General features: G+C 36.3%; 2 protein-coding genes across 3 annotated transcripts; both read left to right on the top strand.

The window, feature by feature from the left end:
• Nucleotides 1-1,481: 1,481 nt before the first annotated feature.
• Nucleotides 1,482-3,424, top strand: LOC146944252 (serine carboxypeptidase-like 9). Its single transcript, XM_085747927.1, has 6 exons — nucleotides 1,482-1,487; nucleotides 2,055-2,126; nucleotides 2,205-2,323; nucleotides 2,522-2,635; nucleotides 2,948-2,993; nucleotides 3,136-3,424. The coding sequence occupies exons 1-6, from the start codon at nucleotides 1,482-1,484 to the stop codon at nucleotides 3,217-3,219; spliced, it is 441 nt and encodes a 146-aa protein (XP_085604053.1). The 3' UTR covers nucleotides 3,220-3,424.
• A 9,438-nt stretch (nucleotides 3,425-12,862) lies between these two features.
• On the top strand, nucleotides 12,863-18,623 carry LOC146944253 (putative hydrolase C777.06c). 2 transcript variants are annotated; one of them, XM_085742655.1, is made up of 10 exons: nucleotides 12,863-13,102; nucleotides 13,192-13,327; nucleotides 14,229-14,356; nucleotides 15,261-15,408; nucleotides 15,491-15,596; nucleotides 15,785-15,843; nucleotides 16,900-16,935; nucleotides 17,013-17,122; nucleotides 17,297-17,363; nucleotides 18,178-18,623. In XM_085742655.1, exons 1-9 carry the CDS (start codon nucleotides 12,921-12,923, stop codon nucleotides 17,352-17,354), a joined length of 963 nt encoding a protein of 320 aa, XP_085598781.1. In that variant the 5' UTR covers nucleotides 12,863-12,920; the 3' UTR covers nucleotides 17,355-17,363; nucleotides 18,178-18,623. The 2 variants fall into 2 exon arrangements, with proteins under 2 accessions (XP_085598781.1, XP_085598780.1); XM_085742654.1 differs by having other exon boundaries at nucleotides 17,297-17,358.
• The last annotated feature ends 184 nt before the right edge of the window (nucleotides 18,624-18,807 follow it).

Consider the following 18,807-nt stretch of genomic DNA (forward strand, 5'->3'; position numbering starts at 1 on the left):
CAATTGTGGTTGTGTTTCAAACTTTGCTCTGCTACCAACACAACACAGTTCTGAGATTGAAAATAAAATTGCAGTGGTGGACGTTGCTATTTCACTTTAGATTGTGAAAAAATCAATCAATTTCCAAATTGTTTGAGTGAAATTTAAAATTAAAAACAACCAATTTGTTGTTGGATAAAATGAAAAGGAAGGTCTTGGTGGTAGGGTGGAAAGAGATTCACCGACGAGAGATGCAGCGGGAAGGTGGGGAGTGGTTGGTTCATGATAGAAGCTCATGAGTTTTTTTTAGTGGTTGTGAAGTTTTTTTTTTTTTGACTAATATTAATTTTGCTTAAGTGTATTTTTGTACTTTTCAATATAATCAACACTTCTCTTCTCTATTTCTCTCATTTCTCTTTTATACCAAACAATCCATCAAATCTACTCTATTTCTTACCTTTTTCTCTCTTCACAAACTCTCTTACCTACTTCTCTCTTCATAACTTCTCTTCTAAACCAAACACACCATAAGTGTTAAGAAGTATCAAATTGTCGATTCGAACCCGCGTCCTAAGTTAATTTTTTAATTTTTTTTTGGGATTATAGGACCAATTTAGAACTGTGCATATTTTACACACGGTTGGGATTCAATAAATGAAGCCTAAAATAAGGATGTGTACAATCTAAAGTGTGATCCATTTATGAAAAAATAATGCGAGAATGAGCATATATATATATATATATATATATATATATATATATACATATATCTAAAGTGTGATCCATTTAATATGTTGGTTTTAAAAACAATTTATTTTTTCTTTAAATTTGGCCCCTGCAAAAAAAAATTATGCTAGCTTCGCCGCTTTATTTTAAATAAATATATATTTAAACCAAAATAAACCCACTTGGGCCGGTTTGTGGTGTTGGCTTTGGACCTTAGAGTGTGTTTCTCTCAAGGTCTATGGTTCGATTCTCTTTGGTACCAATTTTGAGGGGTTGGTTTGACTTCTAAAAAAAAAAAAATAGAAGAGTAGATTGATTTTAGTTAAATATATGTTTGACATAAAGGAATAGAAGAATTTTAAAACTAATTTAGTGTTTTACCCTTCAAATCTTTCAACACTCGTGTTTTCATCCCATGTTAAGTAAAAGCCAGTTTTTGGATGACAAGGTTTTGCAGAGTAAGATGCAAAGGTTCAAGTTTGACGAGATTAAAAACATGTTTTTCTTTATTATTATTATTTTGATTTATTATCTCGTGAAGTTCACGAATTTTGACCCATGTAATGAAAAAAATTGAGTTAAAAAGAAAAAAGGAAAATTGACGTGAAACAAAAAATGGAAAGGAAAAGAAAAACGCAAGTTGAATTGATTTTGAGATGACAAAGGAAAAAAAAAATGAAGTTGACGTGAAAGAAAAAAAAAAGGAAAGGAAGAGCAATTGGACATGAGACCTAAACTTTTATTATTTCAAAAACGATAAGATTTTAACAATAAAAATGAGGGTAATTTCACCAATATAGTAAGTTACAACTCCCCTCTAAAATCTCTCAAAAAAAAAAACTCCCCTCTAAATCCTTCCAACTTAATTTGGAGGGAACAAAAAAATGCTCTACGAGGGATTATTTATTTTTTTGGCCGGAGTTCGAGCTCCGGTCTTTACATATATTATATATTGTCCTTACTAACTGAGTTAAGCTCACGAGGAACTCTAGGAGGGATTATGACCGCCTCCCTTCCTCTCCCAAAAAATTGAATTAAAAAAATATTTAAAATATTACCCCCTCCAAAAATTCATAACCACACAACCCTCAATGTCGAATGAAAGGAAAAAATTGAGGGGAGAAAAGGAAGGTAATCTCATGACGGTCTTTCTTGATGTCAAAGTCACTTGATTATTTTAATGAATATAATTATCTCAGCCTTAATTTTAATCAAACGATCATGATTAATATTTTGTATTTTTCACGATAGGTAAAAGTTCTTATTTCATACACTCTAATCTTCCCCTAATCTATATATATAACCTCGAAACATTTTGTTAACTTGATGTTTGTTTCCTCGGATGTTAGAATTACCCACAATTACTTAGTGATTATTGGGCCAACAATAGCACTGTTCGCGAAGCCCTACACATACGCAAGGTATGTAGTTTTTATACCCATACATACATATATAGACACACACACACGATAATACTCGTTTGGTTGCATGTGTTGCAGGGAACTATTGGAAAATGGAAACGTCGTTCTGATAAAATACCTTATACGGGAGATATCTCTAACAGCTTCGATTATCATGTAAATCTCAGTGATAAAGGCTACCGTTCACTAATCTACAGGTCAATAATCTTTCTCTATGTTCATAAATTGCATATGGACGTATGATTGCATTAGCACTGATGAACTAGTTTCATAATCTCTCATGTCAATTTCTTATATATATGATTTGATTTGTTATATAAAAGTTTTACATTGTCACAATATGCAAATTAATCTCAATTTTCTAACGACAAATAGATTTTATATATTGTTAACAGTGGCGATCATGACATTTCTATTCCATTCTTGGATACAAAAGCATGGATAAAATCTTTAAACTACTCCATTGTTGATGATTGGAGGCAGTGGCATACAGAGGGCCAAGTTGCAGGGTATTCACATAAATTTTACTAGAATTATTCTATTTTTTCTTTAAGAAAGTGTTGCTAACATTTTTTTTTTCTTTTTTCTTTTCTGAAATGGTCTTTCTTAAAGTAAGAGTTTACAGTTTAATTCAAAAAGTGATCAATAATTTTTACTCCCTTCAACTATTTATAAGATATATTATATATATTTAGTCAACAAACGTTAATGTATTTGGTTCAAAATTTGAATCAAATATATCAAATTTTGTTGATTCAAATGTCATCTATCTAAAAAAAACAAATTAATTTAATATTTATTTTATTTTTGTGCAAGTATAGATACACAAGGACATACTCGAATGGGATGACATTTGCAACTGTGAAGGCAAGTCACTTGTACCTCAACTGCTACAACTATAATTTACAAACACATATTTCACTTGATTAGTCTATTGAAGATTTACAGCCACACTGAGTTTCCCTAAAAATTTAACAATATGCAATTTTTGGCTTGATCAAATTTACAGGGTGGAGGACACACAGCTGCCGAGTACCGGCCTGAAGAATGTCTTGCCATGATTAGTAGATGGATATCTAAGAGGCCTTTGTAGGAATAGCCAAAAATAAACTCATATGTCACATAAATGCAGATTATTGAGCATTATTTATTTTCTTAAATAAGAGGAGTTGGTAATTAATTATATTACCTTAACTCCTCATTAGTTTATTTCAGTTTTTATTCTTCGGGATGTTAAAAAAAAATTATGATTCAATTTGACTTATCAATAAAGCAAAATTGAACTTTTGCTCTTTTAATTGATTTTTTTTAATTAGTCCTTAATATATTTTTTTGAGCAAATATTTTTTTTTTTGTTAAGTTAATGTTTATGTTCCTAGACATTTACATAATTGGCGAGTTCAATTTCGCCTATCTCACAATAAAATGAACAAAGTAATATGAAGAGAAAGATACCACAATCTTCCTTAAAAGGAATTTACAAATCTGATAATGAGAGGGGTATGAGAAGGGTATATGTAATACCCCGTCCATTTATATTGCGAGTAACGTCAGTTAACGAGGAGAGTGCGCGCGTCTGAGTTTAGGGGCGTAATTGGAATTTGAGTTTTAGGGGTATTTAAGGGCAAAAGGTCCCAAAATATTCATTTTCATGGGAACTTTCTCTCTCTAGGTTTTCAACAATATTTCTCTCTTCCTTCTCTCTACAATTTCGGTCCCAAACTTCTCTCAAAATCACCCACTCTTTGTGATAATTCCTTGAGGCAAGCATCATGAAAAGGGATAAGAAGTTCTTGATGGAAAACACCTAAAGATTGTAGAAGCAAGCTCTCTCTTTTGATTCTTGTCTACCTAGGGTTTGGTTTAAGCTTAGAAACACTTGAATCTTATTTCTCTTGGGCAAGGTGAGTTCTTAGTTAGAAAAACCTTCCTTTGGTTTGAGCTTTCTTGGTGTGTAAGCTATGATTTGTGCTAGATGTGTTTATGAACTTCAAAGCTAATTCTTGATGAATATTTGTTAAGTTTGCCATGAAATATGTTATTTATTGCTTTGGTATGTTGCTGGATGTTTTGGTGCATTGCAGGAAGCATTAGGATGCGTTTTGGGTCAAAAATTGCAATTTTGGTACCACAGGCCCGAAGAACTACGCTATTAGCGAAATTCTACGCTAATAGCGTAGCTCCCCAGAAAAGCCACGCTCCAGGGGCGCTATTAGCGCAGCCTTCTGGAGTGGCCAACTTAATTTTGGCCTTTTGGCCCTCCCTTGGGTCGGTGGTGCGTTCCGAAGTATTTCTTTCATCGTTTTACGATCCTATAACCCCAAAACGACATCTAGGCAATGCATCTAACACGTAGCGATTCTCGAATTAAAAATCATGGCAATCATAACATAATCATTAAGGATTTCTTGTGAACGAATCACTTGAATGTGAAAGGGAAAGTAATAGTTTATCAAGGGAAGAAACATAGAGACTTGACATAATGTGTCGAGAATAGATTAGCATCATTTAGACTATGAATGATAGATTGTGATACGATTAGATATTTTTTTCACTAAGAATGTTTTAACAACATATATGTGCCGTGTCTCTTGCGATCACACTAGGTTGGTTTCAAGAGGTTTCCATTAGGTGAAACGGGAATAGCCGTAAGGGACCCACACGTCACTAGGGAGTTCCGGTGGTTTACCTTAGATAGGTTTCCATCGAGCAGATAGGGTTTGCGCTCGGGTTTACTCCACCCCGGGGCTTTCCATAAAATGAATTCAGATATTGTTGTTGTTCAACACTAACTCTTAATTCAATTATTGTTGACTATGATATGACGTTAGATACGTTTAAACTTCAGAATAGAACAGTTAAAGATAGTTTTGTCGATGACGATCGTAGGTTTTCCCCTAATCGTCCGACTTAGCAATGTGGCATATGTAAAGGCCTCGATGCTTAGAGAGTATCTTGGATTAGCGGACTTAGATTTACCCCTTAACCGCGATGTCACATTTAGAGATATTGAGCCTATAACAAGTAAGTTGAACCTATGACGGATTTAGCATGCACTGCCGTCTAGGAAAACAATCCCCACACACGTATAATCAACCGTCAGGTTGTAAAGTAGACACGTGGTAACCATAGGCCTTCCCCGAGGTTATCACTAGCTAGGGTTAGATAGAACTCACTGAGGCATTATGTCTCATCCCTCTCCTTATTTGTTCAGGTTCTCAGGCTTTCCGCGGAAAAGGTAAAGAAAAGGTTCAGGAGTGAGGTGCTTGCAAGGACTTCATCATGGTGTTAGAATAGTTGATGCATATGTATAATTATGACACTTGTTGTAAAATGGTTGTATATTTTTAGACTTGTACGACTAACTTCTAAGTGGAACAATGTATCTTAAAACTTTGGCCGTTGGAGTGGTTGATTTGTACCTTGATGACAATGTTGTATTGTAAAAATTAATGTATCCAATATCAGTTTTAACGCACTTTTGATTACTCTAGACACTATCAAAGTGGGCGTTACAATTTGGTATCAGAGCAGGTCGTTTCAGATCGTGCCTTGGGTCATTAAAATTACAATCCAAGTAGCCGTTCTTTTGAGTTTAGGATATTGTCCTCATTGTTATATTTGGTTGAAATTGATCACTTTGACTTAAATATGACTTTTAGAGAGAAGATGTCCGGAGCGAGAAGAGGACGAGGCCGGCCAAGGAATAATCAGAATGATCAGGAGAATGAGAATCCTAGTGCTCAAATGTGGGCACAGTTGATGCAGCAGAATCAGCAGATGATGCAAATGATGCAACAGCAGATCCAGCAGAATGCTCAATCCCATCAGCAGTGGGTTGCAGCTATGCAACAAGGTCCGGGAGTGCATCAACAACATCCTCCACCTCCAGTTGTGGGAAACCCGGCTTTCCGAGAGTACAATCGGAACCATCCTCCAGAGTTCGATGGTAGCGGTGAACCACCAGAGGCTAAGAGGTGGATTAAGCATATGGAAAAGATTTTCCTTATGGCCAACTGTACCGAGGAGGAAAAGGTGATCTTTGCAACTAATCAATTCCGAGGTGCAGCCCAGGATTGGTGGGAAACTGCTCGACGTAGGATGGAGGCTAGTGGGGTAGAGTTGACTTGGGAGAATTTTAAGCAAGTGATGAAAGAGAAGTACCTTCCTTTGACATTCAAGGTCAGAAAAGAACAAGAATTTCTTCACTTGAAACAGGGTAACATGTCCGTGACTGATTTTACCAAGAAGTTCGAGGAGTTGTCCCATTACTCAACTCACGATGAGTATGCGGATAATGAAATGTGGAAGGTTAATCATTATAAGCATGCTTTGAGGGGTGAGCTGTATACGGTGGTCAGTCAACAGAGATTGACAAACTTTGATGAGATGGTGCATAACAGCTTGGAAGCTGAAAGAGGTTTTGACAAAGCTGTTAAAGAAGGTACCACAGCCTTCGATAGAAGAAGAGGTAGCTTTGTTGATAGACATCATGAGAAGTTGAAGCCAAAGGGGTCTCCTCAGAGGGGTAAACAGTCGGGTTCTTTCAGATCCTATCCAACTTGTAAGAAATGTGGAAAAGCTCATATGGGGGAATGTAAGCTGGGTGATAACTCTTGTTATGCTTGTGGCCAGACAGGACATTACATGGCAAATTGTCCAAATAGAGGAGACAAAGGCAAAGGAGCAAGCACTACAATGACTAGAGGCAGGGTGTACTCATTGGATGGGAAGAAGGCTCAAGAAAATGAAGACTTGATTGGCGGTATGTGTTTTCTTGGTCAGAATCCCATTAGAGTTTTGTTTGATTGTGGTGCCTCACGTTCCTTTATTTCTTTTCAATGTGTGGAAACTCTTCAATTGTCTGTTTCATTACTAAATCCCCCTATGTTGGTGACTACGGCCACCGATGGAGGAGTTGTAGCTAATTATGTTTGTGAGAATTGTCCTATCACTGTGTCTAGCAAGACGTATTATATAGATTTAGTATGTCTCCCGATGAAACAACTTGATGTGATTTTGGGGATGGATTGGTTGTCAGCAAATCATGTGTATATAGGGTGCGCAGAAAAGAGTATCTATATGCCAACTAGTGATACGATGGAAGGAGTAGCCTTGTCAGAATTGATTAAGCACACATATCAGATGGCTCAGTTTATCTGTGCTCAAGATAAGAGATTTTATGTTATGCTCACTGTGACTCCAGAAACAGATTTAAGCCCTAGCGACATTCCAATTGTCAGTGAATATTTGGATGTTTTTCCGGCAGATATCACAAGTTTACCTCCTGAAAGAGAAGTTGAGTTTTCAATTGATTTGATTCCAGGAGCAGAGCCAGTATCAGTAGCACCTTATAGAATGTCTCCCCTAGAGCTCAAAGAATTGAAAACCCAGTTAGAAGAGCTTATTCAAAAGCATTTCATCAGGCCTAGTGTGTCGCCTTGGGGTGCACCTGTATTGTTAGTCAAGAAGAAGGATGGTAGCATGAGGTTGTGTATTGATTATCGCCAGCTGAATAAGGTGACTATCAAGAACAAGTATCCTTTACCAAGGATTGATGACTTGTTAGATCAACTCAAGGGGGCGTCGGTATTCTCGAAAATTGATCTCAGATCGGGATATCATCAGATTCGTATCAAGTCTTCAGATGTGTCCAAGACGGCTTTCAGAACACGATACGGGCACTATGAATTTTTGGTCATGTCATTCGGTGTAACTAATGCCCCAGCAGTTTTCATGGACTATATGAATCAGATTTTTCAGCCATATCTAGATCAGTTTGTCATTATTTTCATTGATGACATTTTGGTTTATTCCAAGAACCCGCAGGAACATGCTCAACATTTGAGAATAGTGTTGGACATTCTTCGGGAGAAGCAATTGTATGCAAAGTTCAGTAAATGTGAGTTTTGGCTAACGGAAGTCAGATTTCTGGGTCATGTTATTTCTCAGGGAGGTGTAGCAGTGGATCAGTCGAAGGTAGAGGCCATTCAGAATTGGACTAGACCAAAGAATGTGTCAGAAGTTCGAAGCTTTTTGGGACTAGCTGGTTATTATCGCCGTTTCATTATGAAGTTTTCCCAGATTGCTTTACCCTTAACCCGACTCACAAGGAAAGATATACCTTTTGAGTGGGATGAAGAATGTGAGAAGTGTTTTAAGACTCTGAAGAAGAAGTTAACACAAGCACCAGTCTTGACTCTTCCAGACCCGGAGAAGAGATATGTTGTGTTTTGTGATGCATCGTCTAAAGGACTTGGAGGAGTACTCATGCAAGAAAACAATGTGATATCTTATGCATCTAGGCAGCTCAAGACTCATGAAGAAAACTATCCCACCCATGATCTAGAATTGGCGGCCATAATGTTTGTTTTGAAGAGTTGGAGACATCATTTGTATGGAGCACAATTTGAGTTGTTTAGCGATCACAAGAGTTTGAAGTACTTGTTTGATCAGAGGGATCTGAATATGAGGCAGAGGCGTTGGATGGAATACCTAAAGGACTTCGATTTTGATTTGAAATATCATCCAGGAAAAGCCAATGTTGTAGCGGATGCATTGAGTCGTAAAGCCTTGATCCAAGCCGAAGTAAAAATGCATGTTTGCAAGTTGCACGAGGAGGTCCAAGACCTTAACCTTGAAGCCACAGAGGATGTTGATGGTATTTGGTTACACAAATTAGAAATCTCTTGTGATTTACGGTCAAGAATTGTACAAGCACAGGAGTCAGATGGTGACTTACGAAGGAGGATTGGTCATCCAGAATTTTCTATAGCTTCGGATGGGGCAATTTTATTCGAAGGAAGAATTTGTGTACCGAATGACGCAGACCTTAAAAGGATGATTTTAGGAGAAGCACACAAGAGTAATTTCTCGATTCATCCTGGTGTTACCAAGATGTATCGAGATTTAAAGAGAGATTATTGGTGGCTTGGAATGAAATTAGATATTGCTGACTTTGTAGCTAGATGCCTGGTGTGCCAACAAGTTAAGATTGAACATCAAAGACCAGCGGGGTTGCTACAACCGCTAGAGATTCCTCAGTGGAAATGGGAGCAGATATCTATGGACTTTGTGGGAGGTCTACCTCGTACTCAGAAGGGACATGACTCCATTTGGGTAATTGTGGATAGATTAACCAAGTCGGCTCATTTCTTACCGGTTAAATCTACCTACAAAGCATCTCAGTACGCAGACTTGTTCATTTCAGAAATAGTTAAGTTACACGGTGTTCCAGTGAGTATCGTGTCAGATAGAGATCCCATTTTTACTTCACAATTCTGGAAGGCTTTCCAAAGGGCTTTAGGGGCTCGCTTGAAGCTGAGTACGTCTCATCATCCGCAGACTGATGGTCAAACAGAGAGGACTATCCAGACTTTAGAAGATATGTTACGTGCTTGCATTTTGGAAGATGGTGGAAGTTGGAGTCATCACTTACCTTTGATAGAGTTTTCCTACAACAATAGCTACCACTCTAGTATTGGGATGGCACCTTACGAAGCTTTGTATGGTAGGAAGTGTAGAACTCCCTTATGTTAGGCTGAGGTAGGAGATAAGAGTATTCTTGGACCAGAAATCATTCAAGAGACAACCTTGAAGATTAAATCAATTCAAGAAAAGATGAGGATAGCTCAAAGTCGTCAAAAGAGTTATGCGGACAATCGACGAAGACCTTTAGAGTTCAATGAAGGTGATCATGTATTCTTAAAAGTTACTCCCAAATTGGGCTTGAGGGGTACTTTCAAGATTAAGAAATTGTGTCCAAGGTACGTAGGACCGTTCTTGATACTCAAGCGTGTCGGACCAGTGGCTTATCAACTAGCTCTACCTCCAGCAATGTCAGGTATACATGATGTGTTTCACGTATCCCAACTGAAGAAGTATGTACCGGATCCTTTCCAACCAGTTGAATTGGATTCTATAGAGTTGAAATCAGATTTGACATTTCAACCGGAACCAGACATGATAGTAGATCGTGATGTCAAAACACTCAGAAGCAAAGAAATTCCTATAGTGAAGGTGGTATGGAAAGGTTCACCGGATGGTGAAGCTACGTGGGAACTAGAATCAGAAATGTTGAAGCAGTATCCGCAATTGTTTCCAGGTAAATTCTAAATTTCGAGGACGAAATTTTTTTAAGGGGGGTAGAGTGTAATACCCCGTCCATTTATATTGCGAGTAACGTCAGTTAACGAGGAGAGTGCGCGCGTCTGAGTTTAGGGGCGTAATTGGAATTTGAGTTTTAGGGGTATTTAAGGGCAAAAGGTCCCAAAATATTCATTTTCATGGGAACTTTCTCTCTCTAGGTTTTCAACAATATTTCTCTCTTCCTTCTCTCTACAATTTCGGTCCCAAACTTCTCTCAAAATCACCCACTCTTTGTGATAATTCCTTGAGGCAAGCATCATGAAAAGGGATAAGAAGTTCTTGATGGAAAACACCTAAAGATTGTAGAAGCAAGCTCTCTCTTTTGATTCTTGTCTACCTAGGGTTTGGTTTAAGCTTAGAAACACTTGAATCTTATTTCTCTTGGGCAAGGTGAGTTCTTAGTTAGAAAAACCTTCCTTTGGTTTGAGCTTTCTTGGTGTGTAAGCTATGATTTGTGCTAGATGTGTTTATGAACTTCAAAGCTAATTCTTGATGAATATTTGTTAAGTTTGCCATGAAATATGTTATTTATTGCTTTGGTATGTTGCTGGATGTTTTGGTGCATTGCAGGAAGCATTAGGATGCGTTTTGGGTCAAAAATTGCAATTTTGGTACCACAGGCCCGAAGAACTACGCTATTAGCGAAATTCTACGCTAATAGCGTAGCTCCCCAGAAAAGCCACGCTCCAGGGGCGCTATTAGCGCAGCCTTCTGGAGTGGCCAACTTAATTTTGGCCTTTTGGCCCTCCCTTGGGTCGGTGGTGCGTTCCGAAGTATTTCTTTCATCGTTTTACGATCCTATAACCCCAAAACGACATCTAGGCAATGCATCTAACACGTAGCGATTCTCGAATTAAAAATCATGGCAATCATAACATAATCATTAAGGATTTCTTGTGAACGAATCACTTGAATGTGAAAGGGAAAGTAATAGTTTATCAAGGGAAGAAACATAGAGACTTGACATAATGTGTCGAGAATAGATTAGCATCATTTAGACTATGAATGATAGATTGTGATACGATTAGATATTTTTTTCACTAAGAATGTTTTAACAACATATATGTGCCGTGTCTCTTGCGATCACACTAGGTTGGTTTCAAGAGGTTTCCATTAGGTGAAACGGGAATAGCCGTAAGGGACCCACACGTCACTAGGGAGTTCCGGTGGTTTACCTTAGATAGGTTTCCATCGAGCAGATAGGGTTTGCGCTCGGGTTTACTCCACCCCGGGGCTTTCCATAAAATGAATTCAGATATTGTTGTTGTTCAACACTAACTCTTAATTCAATTATTGTTGACTATGATATGACGTTAGATACGTTTAAACTTCAGAATAGAACAGTTAAAGATAGTTTTGTCGATGACGATCGTAGGTTTTCCCCTAATCGTCCGACTTAGCAATGTGGCATATGTAAAGGCCTCGATGCTTAGAGAGTATCTTGGATTAGCGGACTTAGATTTACCCCTTAACCGCGATGTCACATTTAGAGATATTGAGCCTATAACAAGTAAGTTGAACCTATGACGGATTTAGCATGCACTGCCGTCTAGAAAAACAATCCCCACACACGTATAATCAACCGTCAGGTTGTAAAGTAGACACGTGGTAACCATAGGCCTTCCCCGAGGTTATCACTAGCTAGGGTTAGATAGAACTCACTGAGGCATTATGTCTCATCCCTCTCCTTATTTGTTCAGGTTCTCAGGCTTTCCGCGGAAAAGGTAAAGAAAAGGTTCAGGAGTGAGGTGCTTGCAAGGACTTCATCATGGTGTTAGAATAGTTGATGCATATGTATAATTATGACACTTGTTGTAAAATGGTTGTATATTTTTAGACTTGTACGACTAACTTCTAAGTGGAACAATGTATCTTAAAACTTTGGCCGTTGTAGTGGTTGATTTGTACCTTGATGACAATGTTGTATTGTAAAAATTAATGTATCCAATATCAGTTTTAACGCACTTTTGATTATTCTAGACACTATCAAAGTGGGCGTTACAATATATCCAAATCAAGTTTCGTGGTTAAAATGTAATGTATGATTTTCAAACATTATCTCTTAGTTACAACTTTTAAATATTTCTCTATCCATTCTTGTGTTTAAGATTTATTTTAAGTGTTTAAGGCTTTCTTGATCATTGTTTTTGTCGATGTTTTACTTTTGCTAAGGGTTTAAACTTTTGTATGATCTACTCTTTTTTACTTCACCAAAGTTTTATCTTATTAGATTTTTAACGAGAGTTTTATCTTATTAGATTTTTAACGAGACAAATATCAATTTATGCTCTTTACCGATTGAGTAGTGATATATGTACAACCATTTTCGACAACTTTGATGACAATTTTTATATTCTCTCGTCATTGATCCAAAATAATAGAGAAAGAAAAAGGAAGAGAGAGAATAAAAATATAATATGAGTATGAGAGATAAAACTGTCAAAAAGTTGTAGTAAAATGGTTGTACAAATATCATTTCTCAAAATATTTATTGCATAATCACGAAAAAGCAGTTGATTTTGGCGGGTATGAATCTTCTACGTACAATAAAAATAGAAAATATATTTTCCACCTTCCTTCTTCTTTCTTCTCATTTTCTTCTCTCTCTTCTTTCTCTCTCATCTCTTCTGGATCTACGGCGACGCCATGGCCACATCCAACGGCACCGACGACGGAACTCCTCCCTCTGAATCGGCGTTGATCTTTCTCGGAACAGGCTGTTCAAGTATGGTTCCCAATGTACTGTGTCTCATCAATCCCTCTGATCCTCCTTGTTCCGTTTGCGCTCAGTCATTGTCGATCCCACCGGAGAAAAACCCTAATTACAGGTACTCTCTTTCAATTTTCAACACATTCGTCATTGATGATCGCGATTCATCGTTTTTGTTGATGTGATGTTCGTTTTGTGGATTTGTAGGTGTAATACTTCGATGTTAATTGATTATTGTGGAAGCGGTGGTAATCATAATTATATATTGATTGATGTTGGCAAGACGTTTAGGGAGACTGTGCTTCGATGGTTTGTTCATCATCGGATTCCAAGAATCGATTCTGTGAGTTAATTCTGTCAACGTTTTTGTGTTGAATTTTCATTGTAGATTGAACTGCATTATTGTATTGAAGCTTGATTTAGTGATTGGCTTGTGTAAGTACTCTCTTTCCTTTTGACACGCGAGTCCCACGAGCAACTTTTCATAAAAATAGATAAATGACTATTAGGATCTGTAAAAATATACATTATTATTAGGACATTGTCTTCAAATGAGTCCAACAAGTCAAAAGATGAAGGATTATTAACGGGCAGGATGAAATCATAAGAGTTGGCCTGTCGCAGAGCATCTGATTTTTAAGGGATATTTCATTTCAGATGTATGCTGGTAAAGGTTTCTAGGGTATGCCATGAAGAGAAAGAAAAGGGCCATGGCTATAGCATCAAAATATTTCTTAAGGAAACACTCAGTAATGTTGTCATTTCTGTGTTGGTTATAAAACTGGTAAGGTGAGTAGACAAAGCAATAGACTGTACCACCAGTCCACCACTAATTAACAAAGAAATTGAAGCTATGTTACATGCTGTGAAAAATGAGAATGTCAATAACCAGAGCAGAACCCCTTAAAATTTCTAGTTGCCATTGGTTCATTTTGTAATCTGATTCTATGGCGCTGTTCTGTTCTGTACAGGCACATTAAAATTCTTCACAGCTGCACATAAAATCTTACATCCTCCCAGCTCCTGGGAAGAAATTCATTTTAGGAAAAACAGCATAAAAATGAATCATAAGTCATTAAGAATCGTATTGCTACTGACATGATATTCAAGAACATGGATTGACTACAATTTGTTTTTAGCCTAGATTTTCTTCCTTTTGTCTACGGTATGTTCCTTGAAATTTGAATTGACCTGAAATTTTCAGTCTTTGAGAATAAAAAACTAGTTCTTTGGTTGAGTTGCAGATTATTTTGACTCATGAACATGCTGATGCAGTCCTTGGATTGGATGATGTACGAGCTGTGCAGCCTTTTAGTCCAACAAATGATATTGATCCCACCCCCATCTACCTGAGTCAGCATTCAATGGATAGGTACCTCTAGTGACCGTTGTGTGTTTTGATATGTAATTGTCTTAAATAGTTAAATTACATGCAACTTCCCTCTATTTTCGAAACCTACATAAACAAATCTTAAGATCTAAGACATTAAAAAGCAACCTAACTATCAAATAGTCTCAGAAATAGTAAGAGAACCATTATCGTTAATATTAGTTATCTCACTTACTTAAACTAAAAGTTCTGGTATAGATCATTTGCACCCTAGATAAATGCTCTTAAAAGATATAGATAAGCACATGGATTTTTGTTGAAGTTCTTTGTGGTTAATTATCCCAATATGTATCTTTAACAATAAAGTTCAGCAAGTTGAATCACTTACCAATCTGTTAAAAGGTACCTTATTGATCAATGTTGCTCTATATTTTTTATTCTTTAATATAGATAATATAATTCTGTTGATATCCCAGGATATTATGTGCAGTATCGCAACTGTATGAATCTTTGAGATGAAACCACTGTGCCGTGTGTACTTCCCAATCACTGAACTCAGATGCTTGTATATTTGGTTAAATTGTTTTGATTAGAATGTGACTTTTTTTTTTATAAGCCAAATGAAAAGTTCATTAATTGAAAGAGTATAAGCCATACTAGAAAAATTCAATACCAAGTCCCAAATATAAAGCAGTAAGCACAACCAGTAACAATAAATAATTGAAACCAGTAAAAACAAAAGCCAAACCAAAACTTGTCCAAAAATCAAATTTAGCAGAACAATACTGGGAGACCAGTTATATTTTGAGCATGTGTTGATCCCTTAACCCATAGATTGCAATGTGACTCCTATCTCAGCATGAATTATGATGCACCTTTTCTTTGATTGTATGGGCTATCCTATGCTCTCAAGTAGTTGAATCCATGGTTTAAAACTTTGCAACAGCATAGAAGAGAAGTTTCCTTATTTGGTTCAGAAACAACGCAAGGAAGGACAAGAAATACGAAGGGTTGCTCAGATGGCCTGGAACATTATCACTGATGACTGCAATCAGCCATTTTTTGCATCAGGATTGAAATTCACTCCTTTACCAGTTAATTGCACTATCTTTTTCCTTATATTAAGAATGCTTTACTCCTTTTATACGAGGACTTTACTGTTTTTTGTGGATGTAGGTAATGCATGGAGAGGATTACATCTGTTTGGGATTTCTTTTTGGTGAGAAAAGTAGGGTGGCTTATATATCTGATGTTTCACGGATTCCCGCGAGTACAGAATATGGTATGATTTGAAATACCTTCGTGCTTGGACATATGTATTTCTTCAGTTCCATCTCCCAAAATTGGACTACGAGTGTGCTATGACATAACTTATCTATTTGTTTCATCATTTAGGGGGCTTTCTTACATATCGTCATTTGATTTATGATTTTTATATCTAACATTTAGCAATAAATTTCCTTTTTACAGTCATTTCGAAAAGTGGAGCTGGACAGTTGGATCTTCTAATATTGGATTCATTATATAGGGTCAGTAGTTCTGTTGTCAATTTTTTTTGGGCATAAAATGCAAATATTTAGATATTCATTATATAGGGTCAGATTCTCAGCATGCTTTATTTCTGGTAAGTTGTTCTTCTCAGATTCTTACTTAATGTCACTCTCTCTTAAGGAGGGGATTTTGCTTACTTGCTCTGTGATAAACTGCTTCTTACTTCCCTGGTGTTTCCTACAGCTAGATTTGATTCAACTATGTGTTATTTTGTTTAGTGGAATATCAGAGATTTATTTTGATTGTGTCTAGCACAAACCTTTGAAAATAGGAAAAATATAAAATGAAAATATATATCACTTTGTCAAACCTGATAGACTATAGTGTCTCTTTGCAGAAGTAAATTTTCTGAACCATATTTCGTTTTTCTCATACAAGAGGAACGTCTGTTCTTTGTTACTTGTTCAATAACATGACTGGAGAAGGCCATTAGATGATTACTCAGTGTGTATTTGTGCTGAACCTAGATGCTTTAAAAAATTTAGGGATATCGGCATTTCTTCAACTTCAAAATAATAAACCCCCCCGATAGAAAAGTCAAGTTACTTTATTGAGAATTTTCTGATACACAGTTGTCAATTCTGTGTTTTAGTTGTCTTATTTCCTTACTTTCTCATTGATAAATGATTCTAATAGAACCCAATTAATTATTGGAGTATTAACCATTATCATAAATGCGTAATGGAATATAGTGAATTTGGTCATAAGTGTGTAATGGAATATAGAAAGGAAATTGTGTTCGTTGATAGAAAATATCTGCTATGGTCCTGTATATAAATATCAATGGAATACAAGATCATAAATGAGGAGCAAGAGACAAGGATATTGCAGAGGACTCTAACCTTCTGGTTCCGGATGTTCGAGGAACGCAGGCTCTTATTCCCTAAACCAAAAACAAGCTTCTATTTTTATTTCTCTCCCTATAGTTTATATATCCTATCATCTATGAAGAAATAACCAACCATTTAAACTAATTAACTAATCGGGTATAGTTATCTAATAGTTTTTCTCTGTTTTTTTTTGTGTCACTACAGACTGGATCGCATAATGTCCATCTTTGTTTTCCACAGGTTTGTTTTCAATTTTGCAAATTGAATGTTACACTATCTCACTGGTGGTAAAATATTATTAATTGGTCATTTTACAGACTCTTGAAATTGTGAAGAGGTTGTGTCCAAAGCAAACCCTATTGATTGGAATGACTCATGAGTTTGATCACCACAAGGACAATGAGTTTTTGAAAGAGTGGTCCAGAAGGTATCCATTTGTAAATAAGTCAAATATTGACTGTTGCTAATACATTTTGTAATAATTGACCCAACAATCTGATAGTAGCATGATCATGTAGATGTAATATTTATCATTGTACTCCTCTGGTATGTTATGTATTTTTGAAAATGATAGAGTTGACTCTTCTATGAATGTGCTTAGGGAAGGAATTCCGGTGCAGCTTTCTCATGATGGTTTGCGAGTCCCCATAAACTTATAGTAAGGTGAGGTAATCCCTCCTGACCCAAATCATCATTTTTTTCATCATGAACGGTACATAGAGAAGTAGAATATGGATCCCTCATTCTAATCAGCGGCATGCATTCGTGTCCATGTCTCGTTTTTTCTTGATACTCCCTCTGGTCTTATGTTTTTTCTTGATACTATAATATTATTGGATTATTTAATTTTTTTCCCTGATTTTGTAAAATGTGCATTAATAAATTGTGTTGATTGACATTTATGGTGTGTTTGCATGTGGAGATAAATAGTGAGTAGGTATGAAGTTGGGTGTTTTGTAAAATGTGCATTAATAAATTGTGTAGTGATTGACATTTAGGGTGTGTTTGTATGTGGAGATAAATAGTGAGTAGGTATGAAGTTGGGTGAGTAGAAAACTGAGTAGGATGAAAGATAATTTTTCACTTTTTTGTTTGGTTAGTTGAAAAGTTGCTTGGTTAGTGGAAAAGCACTTGGGATATATGAATCATTCTTATAAAATTGAAGTTGATAAAATTTGCGGGGTGGAGTTTAAATAAGTGACACTACACTTTCACTGGCCCAGTATTTTTGTGGTTCCTAACCATTACTATTACGTAATCTTTGTGCCTCCTAAAACAGCATACCCTTATTTGTACTTTAGCCATACCCTTATTTGTACCTTGGCCATAATCATCATGAGCATAAATTTTACTTAATACTGACAGACGATAAACAATAATGTAATGCTTTTTATCCTCCCCTTCTCATGATCAGTAGTGATCTTGACTTTCAATGAATATTAACGACATTAAATCTTAATCTGTATTATTTTCCTCTTGCAGGGTAAAGCATGTGACAATCTATACCATATACAGTTGATCTTATTTAGATTCATTGGAGCCTTAATATTTTCAAAGATGCCCAGTTTCTAAAGCAAACCTAGGAACCAACAGTTTTGCTGGAAGGCGGTATTTGTAGACGTGACACTGATAACTTGTGATATTATAGTGTGAGGAAATCTTGATTTTTATGGTTAAACTCTTGAAAGCTGTAGAACAATTTTTTTTTGCAAAATTGTAGAACAAGTTGAGCATGAGTTTTAAGATCTCAAAAAAATCCAGTGTATCCTAAGAATCTTTTGCAGGGTCACTTTGTGCCCCCCACCAATATCCTAATTAGAGATGTAATCTTTTTTTTTTTTTTTTTTTTCTAATAAGAAATGTAATCTTCAAGCGTGTAGTGATTGTTATAAATAATAAATGGTCAACTTGACATTTGATTGTTATTATTTTTAGCCTCATTCTATGTTGCTTCTGCTAAAGATTATGCTGTTGTATTCTAAACCTTATTGCATTCAATGTTGATTTATATTCGATTGCTGATTAAAGGATATCAGAGTAAGCGAGTTTTTGACGTTTATTTGGGAAGGGGGGTTTGGAGGAGAAAGACGTGGAATTTCACTCGTAAAAATA

The sequence above is a fragment of the Medicago sativa genome, chromosome 2, assembly GCF_051527215.1.
Source record: "Medicago sativa cultivar Bolivia chromosome 2, Bolivia_mono, whole genome shotgun sequence".
NCBI lineage: Eukaryota > Viridiplantae > Streptophyta > Magnoliopsida > Fabales > Fabaceae > Medicago > Medicago sativa.

What these genes read in the sequence shown, in the direction of transcription:
- LOC146944252 (XM_085747927.1), top strand. An exon ending in TACCGTTCACTAATCTACAG is followed by an intron (nt 2,324 to 2,521) that starts GTCAATAATCTT and finishes TATTGTTAACAG; the next exon opens with TGGCGATCATGACATTTCTA. An exon ending in ACAGAGGGCCAAGTTGCAGG is followed by an intron (nt 2,636 to 2,947) that starts GTATTCACATAA and finishes GTGCAAGTATAG; the next exon opens with ATACACAAGGACATACTCGA.
- LOC146944253 (XM_085742655.1), top strand. Translation starts at nt 12,921, where the DNA reads ATGGCCACATCCAACGGCACCGACGACGGAACTCCTCCCTCTGAATCG. An exon ending in TCCCGCGAGTACAGAATATG is followed by an intron (nt 15,597 to 15,784) that starts GTATGATTTGAA and finishes TCCTTTTTACAG; the next exon opens with TCATTTCGAAAAGTGGAGCT. An exon ending in TTGAAAGAGTGGTCCAGAAG is followed by an intron (nt 17,123 to 17,296) that starts GTATCCATTTGT and finishes GAATGTGCTTAG; the next exon opens with GGAAGGAATTCCGGTGCAGC.